The sequence below is a fragment of the Ochlerotatus camptorhynchus genome, unplaced genomic scaffold (assembly GCF_037179485.1).
Source record: "Ochlerotatus camptorhynchus isolate MF236.1 unplaced genomic scaffold, CSIRO-AGI_Acam_v1.1 ptg000131l, whole genome shotgun sequence".
Taxonomy (NCBI): Eukaryota; Metazoa; Arthropoda; class Insecta; order Diptera; family Culicidae; genus Ochlerotatus; species Ochlerotatus camptorhynchus.
Window position 1 is genome coordinate 2016006 of NW_027040621.1, and position 18166 is coordinate 2034171.

An 18166-nucleotide genomic window follows, 5' to 3' on the forward strand; every position below is an offset into this window, starting at 1 on the left:
GTGCACTTCACGATGGAAGCACCTTCAAAAGCTACATTCTTCCTCTCTAGAGTAGACTGCATATTTGTCGATATCATTCAAACAGTCGCGATTGTCGCCGAAGAAATCCTCCCCCCTCCCTTCTTACCTCAGCTTGGTTTCGTTTTCGTAGTGCTTCATAAAACTCTCGCTGGCCGTGTGATGGTCCACGATGGTGATGTTTCGGCATTGGAACGAATGCAGCACTGCGATATTGATTTCCACCAGGGCCTTGTCCTTCCACAGCGACGTTGGATTCCGTGTGTCCAGGCCCATTTTCACTGCGATGGGCTTCGATTGAACCAATCAGTCCAGACAGAGAGACACACGGATCGGGGATAACAAAGACAAACGAGAAAACACAAACAAAAAATCGTCAGAGACAGTGTATGGGGAAGATGATTAGGTTTTTCGATTTAGATCCTGCTGCATGTTTGCAGACTTGTGGGATTGAATTGAAGCTCAACCGGTTCGATCGATGAGTGTTGATTTAAGCTTTGAGTGAATATCATGGGAATATTGGATTTTGGGATGGGATTATCCTTACCTCCAGCAGATTCCTCCTGTTAATGTCGCACAGATTTCGGCACCCGATTTCCGTTGACATATACCACCCGCTGAAGGAGGTGGCCGTGAACTGGATGCCCCCGCAGTCGAACAGCATTCCCGAAACGGCGGGAAGTGCGTACCATCGAAGATTCATTTCGGCGAACCACTTGAACTGAGGATGGCTGAACGGGACTTCCAGGATCAGCTCCGAGGGATAGTCAAAGTAGTCCGGATCGTGTCCATTCGCTGAAACCACCACTGGCAAAATGTCCCACTCGGTTTGTTTGCTTTTCCATCCCAGCTTGATGCAGAACTGCCATCATTTCCCAGCACCAACAGCAGCAACAGGTTCCCATTCGTGGTAAAGTCATAAGAAGGAAGTAAATAGAAAATTGATAGTTTAATAATCAACATCAGCCGGGGTCGGTTTGCGGGGTCAGGCATGTGCAGAAACGGGAGTAAGAAATGACCCCGAAAGCCGTAATAAATTTTCAATTTCATACATCAGTGAACTCGACATTCATCGGATCGCCAATGATTTTGCCGTCTTGGCCCTTGTAGCCGGCGTAGGAGATGAGTTGGGAGTTCCAGACACGATAGTCGTGCGTTCCGTCCGTTCGCTGCGGGAATATCGTTATCGCCGATCTGGGAAAAATCAGAGAGAAAGGAAGGTGCGTGAAAATTGAGTTATAACGATGGAAGGGACTTTGATGGGGCAGTGAGGTTGGTGAAATTGGTTCTCAATTTTAGATGGGAAATTACACTCCAATCAGCAGTGTAACAAACTTACAGGTGTTTACCGTGTTAGCGTGCCAACGCAATTTACTGAGGACTTAGGAATATCCTGGGATATACTTAGCTGGATAAGTATTTTTTTATGCATATAACTAATTTCGTCTGGACTTCCAAGTGTTTACTTTTGCTCGACCTGGTTTTTCACTCTGCGGACAAAATAAATAACCTGTTTTCACACTACAACAATGCGTGAAGAGATCATATACTTTTGTTTTGCACTGAACGGATTTTAGTGGAACTTAAAGGCAGACTAAAATTAAATTGGAACACCCCTCGCGTGCCGCTAGCACGCCTCTAGTGTTGAGAATTGAAAATCTTTGACAGTGGTTTGTTTACACTTATATACAGAACAACTGGTGCAAGTTTGATCAAAGTCGTCGATGACGCAATATGAAACTCGAAAGAAGAAAAAAAAAATGTGCGCAAACACCTGGAAAATCCGGAGTGGTCCGGTTCCAAGCTGGCTAAAGTGCTGAAGATGCTGAAAACGACAGTTTGTCGAGTGCTCAAAACCTACAAGGATACCCTGAGTGTGGAAAGGAATCAGCGGACCTACGAAAAAACTGGAACCAGGGATCGTCAGCTGCGCAGCAAAGGTGTTGAGGTGCGTTAAAGCCAACCCCGGTCTTTCGATTCGAGATGTGTCCAGAAGGTACAACGCCAACTTTCAAACAGTGTGGAACATCCTTGCCAGGAAAGGATACAAGTCGTATAAAGCCAGTAAACATGGTTGTATTCACGGGGAACAAGGGCAAAGTCTGGAATGAAAGCGGCGAGCTTGTCATTACCAGAGTTGAAGAAGACGGTCTCTACCGTGTCAGTCGGCCGGAAAAATCGTTTCTGGTTAACAGCATCGAGTTGTGGCATAGACGTATTGGCCATGAAGGAAGCTTGAAGAAACTCAAGGAAGTTGCTAGCGGAATCGACTTCAAGAACGAAGCACTTACCAATTGTGTGTCGTGTCTCACGAGCAAACAGGCACTATTTTCGTTTCCCACCAGTGGTTAAAGAGCGAAGGAATTGCTAGAGCTGGTGCACTCCAACCTGTGCGGCCCGTGGAGGTGCCATCGTTTGGAAGAAGTCGCTACTTTATTACCCTCGTGGAAGATGCCAGTAATAAGGTAGTAGTGTTCGTTCTTGAAAGGAAGAATCTGGCGCTAGAAGAATTCAAGAAATTCAAAGCTAGAGCCGAGAGACAAAGCGGAAAGAAGCTGAAGATTTTGCGTACAGACAATGAGACGGAGTACGTCAACGAAAGTTTCTGTGAAGCTCTGGAACGTGAAGGTATCCGGCATCAAACCACGTATCCGTATACGCCTGAACAGAATGGAACGCATGAACCGCACGTTGGTGGAGAAAGCACGATGCATGCTCAACGATGCAAAGCTTGGTAAGCAGTTTTGGGCGGAAGTAGTTTCAACAGCTGCCTATCTGGTCAATCGATGTCCAACGCGGTCTTTGGAGAACATAACACCAGAAGAGGCGTGGTCTTAAAAGAAGCCTTGAGATTTTTGGATCTCAAGTGATGGCACACATTCCGAAAGTGAAGCGGAAGAAGTTCGATGCCAGAAAATCGACCTTCGTCGGCTATTGTGAGGACACCAAAGGCTACCGTTTGTACGATCCTGACAGCGGTGAGTTTCAAAGCAGTCGTGATGTTGCAGTCCTAGCAGAAGGTGAATCAAGTCCAAGCCTAACGAGTGATCAAAATGCACAGCCAGTGGAGTTCATGGGGCTAAATTTCCAAGAGCTGATGGTACCAATCAGCGCTGCTGATGGAAGCAATGAAGAGCAGCAAACCGAAGTCGTTGTAGTGTCTTCTGATGGTGAAGATGAAGACATCGAAGAGGTTGCGGATGCAGCTGAAAACGCGCTCCCATCGCAACTGAATAGACCAGCTGATTCGCAGCAAGAGTTAAGGCGCAGCGATCAGGAGCGCAGTTATCCAGGCAAGTACAATGATTATATTAGCTTTGGAGCATATTCTGGTGATACCATTTCCCCCAATTACCTCCTGATTTAACCAACGGTGAATGTGCGATCTAACGACTTACGAAGAAGTTCTGCAACGGCCTGACAGAGATCATTGGGTTAAAGCGATAAACGATGAGCTGAGGTCACTAAGCGAGAACAACACGTGGATGCTTGCGGATCTGCCTGAGGGGTGGAAAGCGATTCGGAACAAATGGGTCTTCAAAGCGAAGCGTGGACCTGATGGAACCATTCAGCGGTACAAAGCTCGTCTCGTCGTGAAAGGATGCACGTAGCACGGTATGCGGCGATTCGTTACCTCATGGCGTTGGCGGTGAAATACGGTCTGGACATCGATCAGTTGGACGCAGCTACTGCCTTTTTGCAAGGAGAGCTGAACAATGAATAGATTAACATGCTGCAGCCGCAGGGGAAAGACCTTCGAAATGGAAAGGTAAGCCGCTTGAAGAAAGCTCTTTACGGCTTGATGCAATCAAGCCGAGTATGGAATGCGCAGCTGGATGGCGTGGTTCAGAAGTTCGGACTGATTCGTAGATTGTTGCCTGTACTGGATGATGTGTGGAGACAAGCTGATGTTTGTCACTACGTAGACGATTTTCTGATCTTCACCAACGATCAGAATCTGAAGCGAAAGCTGAAGACGTATTTGAGCGAACGATTCAATGAAGCCAAGTATTGTTTGGGCATCCGAATTACAAGGAATCAAGCAAAAGGAAAGCTCTGGCTCGATCACCAGGTGTACATCGAGGAAATCATTCAGCGTTTTGGAATGACCGAATCACGTCCTGTAGCAACGCCAGCTGATCTCAGTTTAAGACTGGACAAATCCATGGGACCGAGAAACCAGAACGAAGCCGAGGAGATGAAGAAAGTTCCTTTCAAAGAAACTGTTGGATGTCTGTCTTTCGTAGCCCAGGTGACTCGTCCGGACATCGCTTTTGCGGTGAATGCAGCTAGTCAGTTCAGCGCCATTCCCGGACGTCAGCATTGGGAGGCCGTCAAGAAGATAATTCGGTACTTGAAAGGAACATCGACGAGTATTGAAAGGAACATTGGAGTATTCCAAGCGAGGATCATCGGAACTAGTCAGATTTAGCGATGCCAATTGGGGAGGAGATCCAGATAACCGAAGGTCAAGAACGGGTTACGTGTTCACGTTACAATGTGGAGCCATATCGTGTAACGTAAAAAAAGCAGCCCACCGTTGCTCTTTCATCCTGTGAAGCAGAGTATATGGCCCTGTCTCGAACAAATCAGGAAGCAATGTGGTGGAACAACTTGCGGTCGCAGATATTCGAGCAGCGGCCAGTAATTATCAATTGTGACAACCAATCTGCAATCAGCATCGCGAATAATGACTCATACAACCCTCGCACGAAGCATGTAAGCATTCGCTACCACTTTGTGCACGATAACCTACAGCAAGGAGCGACGAAGATCGAGGTATGCCGTGCATTGAAACTGACGTGTTTTGAATTTGCTGCTGCTTTATTTTCCGAGATGTTTATTGAAAATTTAGTGCAAAAAGTGTAAAACTCCGCTAGCTGGTGCATTTTCGACACACGGAAACTTTTTCAATAATATCTCGTGTGTTTGTTAGAGCTGTGTTTGGTTATTTAAAATTAAGATCGAAATAATGTTTAAGATTACCGCGAGTGAACAAACCGGGAGTTTTTATTTGCATTACTTTTCTACCATCATTTGTTTGCAAAAAAAACTACTTAACTAGTGAAAGTTAAGATACAAGTAATTTATAAGAGTCTAGTTATAAATCTCATGTATAAGCTCCAGAACTTCATAGAACACCAATATCAACCAAAAGTTTACATCAACCTTCTCAGCTTTGATGATTCTTGCAATTTCTAGTGAAAGAAATGATCTCCAGCACATCACTACACACTTAGAAAAAACTAATTTTACACGTAAAATATGAAACGTAAACAAACGTGTCTTGTAATTTTATGTGCTCCGAGACTGAAAAGTTCATTGCTCGATGAAAAGTACGTTTGATTAAGCTATATTTCGAGTCTGTTATGACTCAAATTTATGTTAAAATTGACGCTCGTATATGTCCGTCTCAGAGCACTGAATTTACATGATTTTTTTTCTAAGTGTGTAATCATAACCACGAGCAATGACGAGGAACTGCATCCCAAACCTCATGATAAACAAGGAGCGATTGCATCCAACGAAACTTTTAAGCGCAAAAGAATCATTAGCAACATAGGGGAAAATTCGGTAAGAACCTTCCATTGCATTATTTTATGATTCTTCAATATTGTACAAATATTTACACATTACACACAACTACACATAGTAACTCGGAGCGTTTGCTATGGTATGTCCACGCATCCTTCCACCCCTGTAGATTCAAGAAATATTCCCATTCATTACCAAGAATCATCTTTGCGGCAAATACAACGCAGTAGGCCTGGCCGTATTGATGTTTATATCATATGTCAGATATGCTGTAAACATCAATAAGACAAGAAACATGATTAGACCTCATCTAACCTTATCATTTTCCAGGATGCTTTCTCGTACTGGCTGCGTTTGTATTAGATTAGATTAGGTTAGAGATAGCCTACAACAAGGAGCAACGCAGCTGATGTACATTCCGACCATGGAGCATGGTTTCACATAGCCATTAGCCGTTCAGAAACAACAACAGTTTTGCAAACTATTAGGTATCTCGGATTAGGGAGGAGTATTGAATAACGCAGTAGTCTCTGATAATCCGTGTCCGTGACGGTAACATCCCAAGTTTACATCGAAGAATGCCTGAAAAAGCGTGTATTGCCGTTCATCCGCAAGCATAGCGGCAAACTCATCTTTTGGCCCGATTTTGCCAGCTGCCACTACACCAAGGTGGTTCTGGTGTGGTATGATGCAAACAAGATCGATTGTGTCCCCAAGCTAATGAATCCTCCGAATTACCCGGAATTTCGACCAATCGAAAAATACTGGGCAATTTCAAGGCAGTGACTTCGACGAAGCGGCGGGGTAGTCAAGGACATCCAGCAAATGCGGGAAAATGAAAGAAATCCGCTAATTCCGTGTCCGTCCACTGTGCGGGCGCTGATGGGCTCCATCAAGAGGAAGGTTCGAGGTTTCGTTCGAACTGGAGAAATGTAACCATCTTATGCTGTAACTTTGAAGTTTCAAAAAAGCACAGTAAAGCAACCATTAATGGACAGCACGAATTACAGGTCTTTTTGTGCGTCCCAATTTACTTTTACATACGAGTCATAAGTATTGACTATCAATGAACGCGTATACCATATTGGACAATTTTAAGTACATTTATATTTCATGTAAAATAAAAGCTCTACACAGTCACTTGATTCACCATGCATCTCCACGGTTCACTTTCCCATAAAACACTTATCGCAAATATCGCTTTGAGAAAATGTATAGTTTTCCTCCCTTGAGATAACAGTGTCTCTTGAATCCGATACTCCAAGCATTGTTGCATGGATCGACAGAAAAGAGTTGGTAGGTATGCCACAAGTGCAAGCAAGTGCAAACGAAACAGGAGTATTGTGGAGTGCATAATCTAGTGTGCATACCAACTCTTGCACTGTATGCAGCATTTCACCCGCCAGCAGTATTGGAAGCAAAACGAGCACTTAGCATCCAATCTATTTAGTATAAAGCTTGCCATTGTTCCACACAGGTAGCTTCGATAGAAGGCTCCTCAATAATGGATAGTTTTGCACCCAATCCTGACTGCCGGGAATCACAGCACTAAACATGAGGATGAGCCCTCCGCCCAAGATGTCATGTTCCAGTTCACATTCCAATGAATGACGAACCAAAACGAGGTGATACATACCTGAGGTTTCCCTTATTGGTGGCATACTTGATGTGATTGCAAATTGCTTCAAACATTCCACTGGTGGTGGTTACGTAGCGGCAGTCGAAAACCTTCACAGACGTCGTCCGGGTGGTGTTTGCCGGGATGGTTGTTTGCAGACAGGATGCGTTCGAAGATGCACCACCATCATCAGGATACGATGGTAGGATGCGATGCGAAATTAGAATGTGACGTGACGTTGACAATATCCAGAGGGAAAGCAGGCCGAGATGCGTTGCGATGGAATGTTGAGCAAGCGATTGGTTAACGATCCATTTTACAGCAAGACATGCAAATTTTCAAACATGGAGAAAATTGATAAATTATTAGTAATTGAAATATTCAGTGAATGGATTTATGTATTTAATAAACCTACTATCTCGAATACCGCCCACAAAAACCTTCAGACGATAAAGAAAGCTCTTCCAATTAGTCATTCAGAAAGCCAGCCCTTAAACCACGCTCAACCCGATCTACAGAGATTGAAATTCAAATCAGCTGGAACGTGCTGCTCTCGTGGTTTCTCTACAGAAAAGCAGCTTGTTTCACAAGAAATCCACAATTTGGCATACCACCACCTCTCGTAATCTGGTCTCGAGACACTTCTCTCTTTCCCCTTCCGTAACCGGAAGGCACTCTGATTTGGCTTCCATACTCCGCACTTAATAAAGTTGTTGCTTTTTCCCAGTTTCAAATCCTCACGTTGCTGTGCTGCTTCCAGCAATCGGGAACGAGCAAATTGTAACAGAAATACTGACTTCCGTTTCTCGGAATTTATGTGAGTCGAATTCTTGTAGCCCGCCTAGTTTGGTTTTGGTGAAGGTGGTGGACTCTGGTCGCCGCAGGCACTGCCATTGAGAAAAAGGCAATTTTCTTACGCCCCCTCATCCCATCCCCAAATAATAGAAGAAAGGGAGATAGACAAACAAACGCAGCCGGTGTGGATGTGGGAGGATTAATTCAAGCATGCAGCAGGTGGTTTTACGCTACCAGACTGCCAGGTTTACCGAGCTATGTAAATTAAAATGTTTTGGTTTTCTTCGGTTTTGTTTTGTTTTGTGTGTTTTAAGGTTGTTAGGCGCCCTTAATTCTGTTAAACGATAGTGGTTAAGAAGAAGGTGATTATAGGAATCTTCAAGCAATTAAGTAAACAATTCCACCTAAATTAGTTTCCGTCACCATCTTTGACATTGTTTTCCAAGACAACGCTCCGAAAACTGGAGCACACTATAATTAAATTAGGGACAGCTTGTACAAAGGTACAGAGATAACCGTTTAACAACCATCACCAGCAAAGCAAATCCTGTTCCTGAATGCAATCTTCAAGTGCATTTCCATCTATCCGTTGAACTATCTTGGTCGCTCCCTAGACTCTTCTCAAACGTTCAAGAGAGAACTTCTATAGACAGCCATTAGTAGGTACAGCTCGTCGTGTCGAGCTCGGACGATAGTTGAGCATAATTTAATTTTCACTTCATGCTCTTCTTCATTTAATTTACACACCTTTCCCATAAAGGAACCCGGGACTGGAAAAAGAATTTTCCTCAGGAAGAAGAGCATCGTCTGCTAATTACATAAAGAGTGTATGACTCTCAATTTAAATAATTAATGACTTTAACTATCGTTTTTTTCCGTGCAGATTCTTCCCGTTGTTTGTGAAGAATGACTCAGAGAAGCAATACCGCAAAGAGGTTAGGAATGATTTATCTCGCTTAAAACAATGAAAAAAAAATTCAAAATGATACGTAATTAGGTTTTTAAATACCTTAAACCAGTAGGAAAAACCACGATCAAAATTCGCATGAAAAGAATTTCTGAACACCCCTCCTTGAAACCCCGGAAATCAGCTAAAGGTAAGTGCATCTTACAACACAATGAACAAGGACAATTTCCCACCTGTAAATAAAAAAATAAATAGAGAAAGCACTTCCTACCTGCAGCTTGGACCACTGTATCCGTCCGATGCAGCGGGACGAGTTGCGCCACGCCAGCTTTGCTCCGTAGATCAGCTCCGTCTCGGTCAGTTGGTAGGACCCGGTGGAGTCGACCTCCTTCTGCACTTGCTGCCAGCGAGCTTCGTGGGCGGGAGATTTTAGCCTACCGGCGACGGAGGAGAATGAAAACGGAGAAAAAATCGTTAGAATTACAATGAATGGATGGGAACAAGGGACTCAGGTTCGATGGTTGGCCTTGTTCAAAGGACTTCCGGTATTTAATGCGTCGAAAGTTTTTTTTTTATTAAGTTTAAGTAATTAAATTTCAATCAATTTGATTGACGGAGGTTTACGGCCAGTGGTTAATTATTTTGCAAGCAGTTAATTTTATTCAATCAGGTATATCTGCCGGCCCATATTATGGAGTATCTTTATAACATACAGCGGTGATAAGCGATGTCCTCTTTTGTAAACTTGCTGGAGTAAATGTGATCGTAGCACATGTAAATAAAAATCAAACGATTGATACACCACTCTAAAGTATTCCAACTATCACGTATTATGGCGAAGCATGTTTTAATTACCCTAAATTAAACATGCATTAATTAAATTCATCATTCAAGATTCTATCAGATGCGATTGGCCGGAGTACTTTTGAATATTTTCTCATCAACCTGCAGTCTTGGAAGAATATATGAGAGACGTCATTTGTACTTTCTAACAGTTGGAGATTTTCAGAACTTGATCAACCTGATGTCTTGAAAGAATAACCAGAAACCTATGCAACGTTCCCTTAATATCTACTAAACGCCCTTAAGTTTCAAAAAATTTCGTAGAAGGTTCTCTGAATTTATTCCAAATTCCATATTTTTATTCTACGAAGATATCTGAACATCTTTTGAAAAGACCTCATCATCTACAAATATTTCTGAACATCTGGTAAATGCCTTGAAATTTGACGAAGTTCCCAAAACTCCCAAGAAGTTCATTGAGCTTTTGTGAAGAAAGATCTCTGACAAACTGCAACGAAGTTTCCTAAACTAAAGCAAACATCCCTGAAGATCTTAGAAGATTGCTGAACTATTTTTGGATCTGTACTTCTACGTTTCTCGTCGATTTTCCGCGAAGTTCCACGTATGGAATTTCTTGAACTTGTACGTAATTCCCTGAACTATTCCAAGCTCATGATTGAAGCCTCCTGAAATTATATGAAGATCCCCGAACAATAATAAGGTTCCCTGAAATTATATAATGTTTAACTTCTACGAAGATTCTAAATCCTAATGAGAGTTCCCACTCCAAAGCTTCAAAGCTTTTCGTAAAAACTAATTTTCCTGAAGCTATATGAAGTTTCCACAATTTCTACTAAGTTTCGTTATTTTTTACGATTTTCCTTGTTGTTGAAGAACTTAATAAGTAGGGGAACACTGTTGAAATTTGTATCCCGAAATTAGAACCCCATTAAAAATTGAAATGTTATACCTCCAATCCATAATGAGCCAAACGATAAGATACGAGAGTAGGTTGACTAGCTTATCACTCCATATCATTATCTCCTTTAGATCCGATCGCTTCACGATCGTGCCTTATAAACCCCGAACTCAACCAGCTAGGGAAAATAATGATCGGTTGGCCCTCGTTAAATCAGTATAAAATTGGTCTTTATCAAAAACACACAAAAAACCACCTTTCTCGTGTTCCTCACTGCATGGAAGAAAAGTACTCCACGAATTGTGCCACTAGTTGCCCCGTTTGTTCCTGCTTCGCTGACCACTGGTGTAGTTCCTGCTTTGCTGCTGCCCTGTTCGCTGTGTCCGCCGCTTCATCCAGGTTCGCCAACATTTTTGGTGCCGAAACCCGGGACTGCTAGGTCAAAACCATCATCGACCGGCTTGCAAGGTTAGCGTGGGTCACCTCCTCGAGCAATATTCGTCACCATTTTGGACGCTTTCACTGCTATTGTGTACCCCACGAAATCTTCAACCGGACTTTCCGCTGCATCGGCAGCCTTCTTGACCTGGACATCTGGACGGAATCACGGAATCAGCTGTGGTCGTAGTTGCAATTGCACAAGGAACGCAGGTCCTGCTAAGCGAACCCAGGTAAAGCAGACTAGTAACAATCAGGTGAGTCAACCAGACCATTTTGCCACACAAATACATCGGCTTTTGTGCGTTTCATTGACCTCACCGCCCATTTTGATACGTTGTGCAAGCCATGAGGAACACAAAGAAAACCAAAAAGCTTTTCGTGCGTCGAAATAACATTATTGGTTCCGCTAAGCTAATCAAACAATTCGATGAGAATTTTGTGTTCGATCGCGATTTCCCTCAACTTAGATTTCGCCTTGATAAGCTAGACAGTCTGTGGGAGCAATTTAATGAAGTACAGGCTGAGATTGAATTTGAAGAGGAATTGTCCGAGGATCTCGCGGACGAAAGAGTTGGTTTTGAAAACCAGTATTTTGAATTAAAAGGCTCTCTAGCTGGGAAACTCGCGATCGCCAATGAAAGGGTTGAAAGACCACCACCTAGTCCTGGTGCTCCACCTGCACACGTTCCTTCTGTTCGCCTTCCAGAACTTAAGATTCCTGAGTTCAGTGGAAACTATGATGAGTGGATGAATTTTCATGATCTTTTCACCACTACCATCCACACTAATTCGCAACTTTCGACAGTACAGAAATTCCAGTATTTGAAAACTGTACTAAAAGGAGATGCCTTGCGACTTGTTCAGTCTTTAGCAGTCTCAGCGGCCAACTACGTAATCGCGTGGGATTTGCTGAAGAAACGTTTTGACAACAGGAATCTGCTAATAAAGCAACACTTTTCGGCTTTGCTGTCCACTTCTTCGGTGCGTAAAGAATCGTCGTTGGCGCTGTCAAATCGGGCAGACGAATTCGATAAGCACATTTGCGTGCTGAATAAATTGGAGGAATCCAGAGATCACTGGAATTCCTTTCTTGTCGAGTTATTAAGCAGCAAGCTCGATCCAGTTACGCAGAAGGAGTGGGAAAACCAACTCGACGATGAGATGCGGCCAACATATGATGAATTGGTTGCTTTCATTCAAAAGCGCTCTCGCATACTCCAATCTATTACGCTCTCCCAATCTTCGCCACCTGTTTTCAAGACCGAACCAAGGTACGAGTCCAAATCTCCTCGATCAATGGCCAGTCTCTTGTATCGAAAGCATGCATGTCGTCTGTATTCATGCTTACTGCCTACGTGAAAGTCATGCACTCTAACGGCAGCTACATTCTCGCCCGAGCTTTGTTAGACTGTGCATCCGAAGCCAATTTTGTTACGGAATCTCTCGCACAACGGCTGTGTTCCAAACGAACACCAGCAAATATCGATGTGTACGGTATCAGTCAATCGGTCAAGAAAGTGAAGCACAAAACCAACATCACTGTGTCCTCACGATTAGGATCGTACACAACAAGCATGGATTTCTTGATTCTGCCCATGTTGACAAGAATTCTACCCACTGCCAACGTGGATATTTCGAAGTGGGTCATACCTCGCCACCTCCCCCTTGCAGATCCCAAGTTAAACATAGCCCACGACATTGATTTGATCATCGGCATCAAAAACTTCTTTTCGATTCTGGAGAATGAACAATTGACTCTTGGCAGTGGCCTACCAGTGCTGCGCAAGACAGTTTTCGGTTACGTCGTCGCCGGTGAAGCCATGGAAAAATCTGCCTCAACCGTAGTCTGCAATGTTTCCTCGATCGATAACCTGGAGTCGATTGTCCGCAAGTTCTGGGAGGTGGAGAGCTTCGAAAAAGGCAAGGCGCTTTCGCTAGAGGAGCTATATTGCGAAAATCACTTTCGAGAGACACACCAACGAGCCCCTGACGGTCGGTACGTGGTGCGATTGCCGATTCGTGAGGAGATGCTTGACTCATTGGGAGAGTCGTTCAAAATCGCTGAGCGCAGATTCCTGGCAATTGAGAGGAAGTTGTCATCCGTTGAGTACACGCTGAGTACTCAAAGTTCATGGACGAGTACCTAACCTTGGGACATATGGATGAATTTGAACCCAATCTATTGAAACCTCACTTCTATCTTCCTCACCATGCGATCCAGCGACCCGACAGCACAACCACAAAGACACGCGTGGTTTTCGATGCCTCGTGTAGAGGCAGCAATAACATTTCGCTGAACGACCTTTGCTACGTCGGACCTACGGTACACGTGAACACACTCGTGAACTTTCGTTTACCGAAATTTGCTGTGAATGCCGATGCCGAGAAAATGTATCGGCAAGTATGGGTTCACCCAGTAGATTGCTTGCTTCAACTGATCCAGTTTCGAAAAACTCCCAACGAGAAGCTGCAAACCTATCGGTTGAAAACGGTGACGTACGGGACGGCACCCGCTCCATACCTTGCCACTAGCGTCCTGAGCCAGCTTGCTGTAGATGAAGCAGCAAACTACCCGCTAGCCGCTCCAATGGTCGAAAACTGTTTCTACGTCGACGACTATCTCTCTGGAAACGACGACGCAGCGTTTGGTGGAAACAAACCGCCAGTTAATTGATCTTCTTCGCTCAGGTGGATTCAATATGCGAAAATGGTGTAGCAACAGTCCCACCGTTCTTTCTCACATTCCCGAAACTCTTCGGGACTCTCGAACTGAACTCCAAATCAGCCAATCGGGTTCGGTGAAAGCTCTCGGCCTTCTTTGGCATCCACTGTCGGATGAATTCAGTTTCAATGTTCCCGAGTTTGTATCGTCGGAACCGATCACAAAACGTCTGGTCCTTTCGGAGATGTCACGCTTATTCGATCCAATGGGCCTAGTCGGAGCAGCAATCGTCAGCGCAAAAATATTTCTGCAAGCTTTATGGTCGGAAAAGTTTAATTGGAACGATACGTTACCGGAGGAGTATCAGAAATGGTGGAAATTGAATCGGTTCGAAATCGAAACTCTTTCGATGCTTCGAATCCCAAGGCGAAATCTCGTGGACAACTATCGCACGCACGAAGTTCACGTCTTCTCGGACGCATCAGACAGTGCCTACGGATGCTGCATCTACGTGAAGACTATTTCTTCTACTGGTGAACAAGCATGCAAGTTGGTGATCTCGAAGTCTCGTGCGAGTCCACCTCGCAAACTATCAACGCCTCGACTCGAGCTGTGCGCTGCAGTGCTCGGAGCACAACTGGCAGGCTTCGTACTTGAGTCAACCAAATGGACCTGTCAACCTGGAAAGTGTTCGTGTCAAATCGGATTGCCGAAATTCATCGATTGACTGGAGGTAGCATGTGGCGTCACGTTCCCTCTGAGTTAAATCCCGCTGACAAAATCTCACGTGGAATCCTGCCTTCCGAATTGAAAACTGACAACCTCTGGTGGCATGGACCAAATTATCTTCGGCAAGACTCGGATACTTGGCCAGAAAATTGCATCCAACTGTCGCTACTTCACAAACAGGCTCGCAGAGATGAAGGCCAGCAAGTTGTTTCAGTTGTCGTCACTACCACTCACGCTTTAACCGAATTCATCGAACAACACTCCACTATCTGTCCCTTTGAACGCAAAGTTGCCTGGCTGCTAAGATTTGCTCGAAACTGTCGTCAAAAGGAACCTGGAAATTGTCAATTCGGTCCACTCTTGCAATCAGAGCTAGAGAACGCATTAAAGCATTTAATCAAGCAAACTCAGCTCATATACTTTTCGGCGGAAATTGAGTTCCTCAAAAAACACAATGGACCGACTCGTAAAGAGTTCACCTTCAAGTCTCAGCTGAAAACCCTCAATCCATTCGTTGACGCTGAAGGCTTGCTTCGAATCACCGGACGACTACAGAATCTCGACATCCCGTATGACACCAAGCATCCTCTGGTTCTACCTCAAAAGGCTCACCTGACCTACCTCATCTTCAGGCAGACTCATCTCCGAATGCTTCATGCAGGGCCACAACTACTTCTTGCGACTTTGCGTCAGCGTTATTGGCCAATCCGGGGACGAGACTTTGCAAAAAAGATAGTCAGGGAGTGCATCATCTGCTTCCGCTGCAAACCACGGAGCATTTGCCAGATCATGGGAACATTGCCACTGTCCCGAGTAACGGCGTCGCGCGCGTTTATCAACTGCGGTGTTGATTATTGTGGCCCGTTCTTCGTGAAAATTCCGAATCGTCGCGGTCCGTCGGTAAAGGTATTCGTCGCAATTTTCGTGTGCATGGCGTCTAAAGCAGTACACATCGACATGGTGTACAATCTCATGTCCGACGCGTTCGTGAACGTACTCAAGCGCCTCGTCGGGCGTCGCGGACGCGTAACCGACATCTACTGCGATAACGCACGGACGTTTGTCGGACCAAATCGTCTTCTGGAGGAGAATCGCCAAAAATTCAACGACATGCACAATTCGAGTGGACTGCTCGTGTTCTGTGCAGACAATGGAATCACATTCCATTTCAACCCTGCTCGCTCGCCTCACTTCGGGGGCCTTTTGGAGGCCTCCGTGAAGACCTTCAAGTACCATCTATACCGTGTGATGAAAGATACACTGCTCAACATAGACGACTTCAACACGCTGATCATTCAGATCGAGGAGGTAATGAACTCCCGTCCGCTCACTCCTCTTTCATCGAACCCAGCGGATGTTATCGCCTTAACTCCTGGCCATTTGATCATGGGAGAACCCGTTCACTCTCTTCCCGAGCCGAATATTTGCGACATTCCCATTAACCGTCTTGATTCCTTCCAGAAGATGCAACAACGTCTTCAGCATTTCTGGAGAGCCTGGTCACGTGATTATGTCGCCCAAATACAGGATCGCAAGAAATGGCCGGTTGTCCATCCGGACATCGAGGTTGGGACGCTGGTGGTTCTCAAAGAAGACAACGCTCCACCGATGCGCTGGAATCTTGGCCGGATCGCGCAGGTATTCCCCGGTAAGGATGGACACGTCCGTGTGGTTCAGGTTCGAACCGCACATGGTACCTATCGACGGGCAATAACCGAGGTTTTCCCACTTCCCATCGAGCGAGATGACCGTGATGCACATCTATCAGCCTCACCGTCATCACCCACCACCCACTGAGCCTAGACATGCTTTGTGAATAGTTGAAAGTGGCCTTTCAACGTGGCCCGGCTTGTTGAAGAACTTAATAAGTAGGGGAACAATGTTGAAATTTGTATCCCGAAATTAGAACCCCATTAAAAATTGAAATGTTATACCTCCAATCCATAATGTGCCAAACGATAAGATACGAGAGTAGGTAGACTAGCTTATCACTCCATATCATTATCTCCTTTAGATCCGATCGCTTCACGATCGTGCCTTATAAACCCCGAACTCAACCAGCTAGGGAAAATAATGATCGGTTGGCCCTCGTTAAATCAGTCTAAAATTGGTCTTTATCAAAAACACACAAAAAACCACCTTTCTCGTGTTCCTCACTGCATGGAAGAAAAGTACTCCACGAATTGTGCCACTAGTTGCCCCGTTTGTTCCTGCTTCGCTGACCACTGGTGTAGTTCCTGCTTTGCTGCTGCCCTGTTCGCCGTGTCCGCCGCTTCATCCAGGTTCGCCAACACTTGTACTTCTTAGAAGTCCTTGAGATTTTCCCTGAGGTTAAATAAAAATCCCTGAGTTTTCGATCGAAGTAGGTCGCGCACAAGAGAATTTTGCTCATGTGTTTAACAACTTGAGAAGTTTCATGCGTACATGTGTTTTTGCGTATTGGAATGTTTGAATCTGAGAGTGGAACGGAGATCGTGAGCCAACATCGACAATGCTGCAATGACGGTGAGTTTATTCCGATGCACTTCTTCCCGAGGACAGAGCAAGGAGAAACTGATTTTGTTATTATCAGGATCAAGGAGATGGAGGTCCATTTGCGAGAACAATTGATCTTAAGAATCACGAAAAGGCGGACTAATTACAGATCATTTGGGTGAGATTATTTCATTTGTTTGCATTATAATTCTATTAGTATTCAGAAAACTTCACCAAATTATGTCCCAGGGTTTAAATTGACGAGCTCGGCTGCCGCTTTTGCTTGCTAAGTAGAAGACCGTGGGTTTACTTCCAAGCTCCTCCAAAATAAAACAATTCCTAAGGTCGCATCGCCTGCTTAAGCGAATCTTGACCCAACTCCGTAGCATATATGGGGGCGTCGGTGAGTCGCTGGCCTCTCGTTAAGTAGATGGTACACCAACAATATCCTTGCTTTCCCGTAACGGAGAAGATGGGGCTGGCCGGCAATGGCTATTGTCATGCTTTTCCTGTTCTGAATTCTGAATGGAAAGCTATTCGCTCCCAAATAGTTTTCCTTAAGAAATTAGAATTAGAACGTTAAAGTAGATACATGACAGTTGCCAGTATGCAATCTACGAATTACTCCGTTGCAAACGCAACGCAACGATTTTTTTTTTTACTTTTAGAACGATTCTGAGACTTAAACTTATTCGAATTTCTGGATTTCTAATAATGTTACGGGATGTGAAGGAAGACATTCCACGCAACTACCATAAACCGGACTAGTTCATATTGATCTTCGTCAAGCTTCGTCTACAATTTGGACTTCTACATTAACACATGTCAGGCAGCCTTCAGGTTCAATTGGCCTAACTTGGTGAGTTCGTTCCATTTTGTAAATTTTTATCTTTTCAAACCAGTAACGTTGGGAGATCACCTTTTTGTGGTGCGTTACTGGTAATAATCAAAGGATCACATTTTAATCCTTGCTACTTTTTATGACTTGATAATAGTGACATGACTCGGGTAGTGACCACCGCGCCGTTATGCATTTCTATATCTATCTATTTCATAATCCTTTTCCCTTTGTTCTTCTCCTTGTTTCTGAATCATCTTGCCCCTGAAATGCTGCACAGTTTTGATATGTGTGACGCATTTTCGATGTGAAACATATATCAAATAGACAAAAAAAAATGTTGTTAGTATATATATATCAAGTTAACGGAACAGGATGCATTAGATATCCACAACAGGAAAAGCAAAACATCACATAGACGCCCTTATTCATACCTACTACTCAGG

General features: G+C 44.3%; 1 protein-coding gene across 3 annotated transcripts in view; it reads right to left on the minus strand.

Annotated features, from left to right (window-relative positions):
• The window catches only part of Nos (Nitric oxide synthase), a 288786-nt gene that overhangs the window by 71405 nt on the left and 199215 nt on the right, over window positions 1-18166 (minus strand). For all 3 annotated transcript variants that reach the window (XM_065220708.1, XM_065220709.1, XM_065220707.1), the window contains exons 5-9: window positions 9145-9307; window positions 7190-7281; window positions 1071-1212; window positions 566-880; window positions 128-309 (exon numbers count right to left, since the gene is read on the minus strand). In XM_065220708.1, coding sequence (XP_065076780.1) covers window positions 128-309; window positions 566-880; window positions 1071-1212; window positions 7190-7281; window positions 9145-9307 — 894 coding nt within the window. The remainder of the gene's footprint in view (window positions 1-127; window positions 310-565; window positions 881-1070; window positions 1213-7189; window positions 7282-9144; window positions 9308-18166) is intronic.